We start from the raw sequence: 2,392 nt of genomic DNA on the forward strand, positions 1-2,392 counted from the left end.
ATATACACACACTTTGGTGTCATGTGCTGAGGTGATCATTGCCTGTTTTGCTCCCTTCATCTTTCAGGGTAGGTTTGATGGCCTGGAACGAGAAATCAGAGCCGAGTTTCAAAACCTCCATCGTTTCCTGGATGAGGAGGAATGTAATGACCTGGAAAGACTGGGGAGGGAGAGACAGAAACAATTGAAGCAACTGAAGGAGAGAGAGAAGAAAATAGCAGAACAAGGGAGGAACCTGGAGAGAGCAATCACAGTGCTGAACAGCAAACTGGCTGAAGAAGACAGTCCTAAACTGCTCAAGGTGAGAAAATGTTTTATCTGAAAAAGAAGAATATTTGGCTTATTATTGGCTTGATTGTAATGCAACTATTTCAAAGCTGGGGTGTGGCAATGATGTCATTTTGAACTTATGGTGAGCTAATGTGTGAGTGGGGCAAGAGGAGGAGGTGGAGAATAGTTTGGACTCTTTCCATAACACAGTCTGGAAAATTCTTTGCGCAGCAGCAGAGCAGCAACATGTGCATTTGTCCTGAGTCACTGTAAACTATCTTCTTTGCCTGGACTAAATTTACACCCCTTACTTTTGATTTGTGAAAATTACTGTCAATAATGGTTCATTATATTTGGACTTGCTTGTGCTCAGCACTGCTAGCAAATGATATGTCTGGTTAACCTCAAAGGGACAAAAGTCCAAAGCTGCCTGTTAGCTGTTCTGCAACTCGTCTTTGGCAATTATTTGATCAGTTGTAGACACTGATTGGCTAAATAGTTGACTTGCCTGGTTTTGCAAATCAAAATCAATTTCTCATTTAGATGTGAAAAGACAAAAGGGGGCCACGGCATTAGTCAGCATATGAGAATGGACAGCGTAAGGCAGTCTGGCTGAAGCATCAGCTTGCATCTAGAGTCCAAACAAAGACAATTCTTAATGTTAATGAAACGTTTTAGTTCTGTACACTATTTTTAAATTCTGAAAACATATTATTACAAAGTTTCATTAACTGTTTCTCTCATTGCAGGAAATTCAAGATCTTATAAAAAGGCAGGTTTTCTCAACATGTCTTTACCAAAATATCTGTTTCTTTTCTTTTCCACAACTCATTAATCTTGTGTTTTGCATACTTACATTCATCATTTCTGCACATCAATCCATCTCCTATAAATTCACCGTGATGTGTCAACCAGGTTGGCACTTTATCATCATACATCATTCAGTCCTCCCCTCTTCCCATTATGTCTGAGCAGGTCTCAAGTTGGCTTCATCCCTCCAGCAGAGGTGGACACAGAGGTGCGCTCTGGCCAGTTTGTGGGGCCAATCCAATACAGAATATGGAAACACATGAAGAGCTGTCTTTACCCAAGTATGGGTGTATATATGTCATAATGTTTTGCATTTTCACACATGCAAAACCACAACAAAACTCACTGTACTTAATCTGTCTGCCAACAGATATTACACCAATGACCTTTGACCCTATGACAGCCCACCCAAATCTGTCTCTGTCCCAGTCCTGCACCTCAGTGTGGTTTGAGGATAAGGACACAAATGATTGCGAGGCCAACCCAAGACGATTCCACTACTATTACTGTGTGCTAGGCAGTCAGGGTTTCACCACAGGGCGACACTACTGGGAGGTCGAGGTGGGACGTAAGACAGCGTGGAGGCTGGGAGTGGCAAAAGAAGATGTCCCAAGAGGGGAGATGACAAACACAGGCACTTCCAGTGGCATTTGGACCCTGGCCCTGAAGGGTGGAGCTATCATGGCCTGCACTGACCCAAAACCCATCAAGATCAACGTGTCTGCCCATCTTGTTCGTATTGGAGTGTTTTTAGACTGTGAAGAGGAGGAGATTTCTTTCTACAATGCTGTTACCATGGCGCCAATCTACACATTCACCATGGGAACAGTCCTGGCTCCACTGTTCCCCTTCTATAACCCATGCGACACAGATGATGGGAAGAATGCAGCAGCACTTAAAATCTTTAGCCCTTCGTTATGATGAGGGACTGTTTTAACCAGCTTAAACACACAAGGTCAATAGACCAGGTTCAAATTGCTCATTCTATATTAGTGGACTTAGTGTTGTATTAGGTATTTTTGCTGAGAGTGTTGTAAACAGAGAAATTCCATATATAAATCATGGCATTAAACATGACTGTTGCTGTAACCAAAAATTATTTTCTGTGTATTTTTTGTTTCCATATTTTATTTACCTGAGCGCTCTTGAGACTTGAGCATAATAAATGTGGTGAAATGGGAGAATTCAAATAAATCATGTAGTAGTATTAGTAAATGTTTGAAGAAAACAAAGCATGTGGTTATAATTTGCAGATCTATAACAGCATTATGGCTTTACCTTTGGCCTGTTTATAAATGTCTGCTCTGCTATG

The 2,392-nt window shown here is 41.4% G+C and overlaps 1 protein-coding gene across 1 annotated transcript; it reads left to right on the top strand.

The window, feature by feature from the left end:
- The first annotated feature begins 276 nt into the window (after positions 1-276).
- si:ch73-54f23.4 (E3 ubiquitin-protein ligase TRIM69) lies at positions 277-2,118 on the top strand. Its single transcript, XM_053326494.1, has 4 exons — positions 277-301; positions 1,020-1,042; positions 1,246-1,361; positions 1,451-2,118. Exons 3-4 carry the CDS (start codon positions 1,340-1,342, stop codon positions 1,999-2,001), a joined length of 573 nt encoding a protein of 190 aa, XP_053182469.1. The 5' UTR covers positions 277-301; positions 1,020-1,042; positions 1,246-1,339; the 3' UTR covers positions 2,002-2,118.
- Positions 2,119-2,392: the final 274 nt, after the last annotated feature.

This window comes from Scomber japonicus, chromosome 10, assembly GCF_027409825.1.
Source record: "Scomber japonicus isolate fScoJap1 chromosome 10, fScoJap1.pri, whole genome shotgun sequence".
Lineage (NCBI taxonomy): Eukaryota > Metazoa > Chordata > Actinopteri > Scombriformes > Scombridae > Scomber > Scomber japonicus.

Coding starts and splice junctions, on each gene's coding strand:
- si:ch73-54f23.4 (XM_053326494.1), top strand. CDS start 1,340: ATGAAGAGCTGTCTTTACCCAA. Junction 1,362..1,450: donor GAAGAGCTGTCTTTACCCAA/GTATGGGTGTAT, acceptor GTCTGCCAACAG/ATATTACACCAATGACCTTT.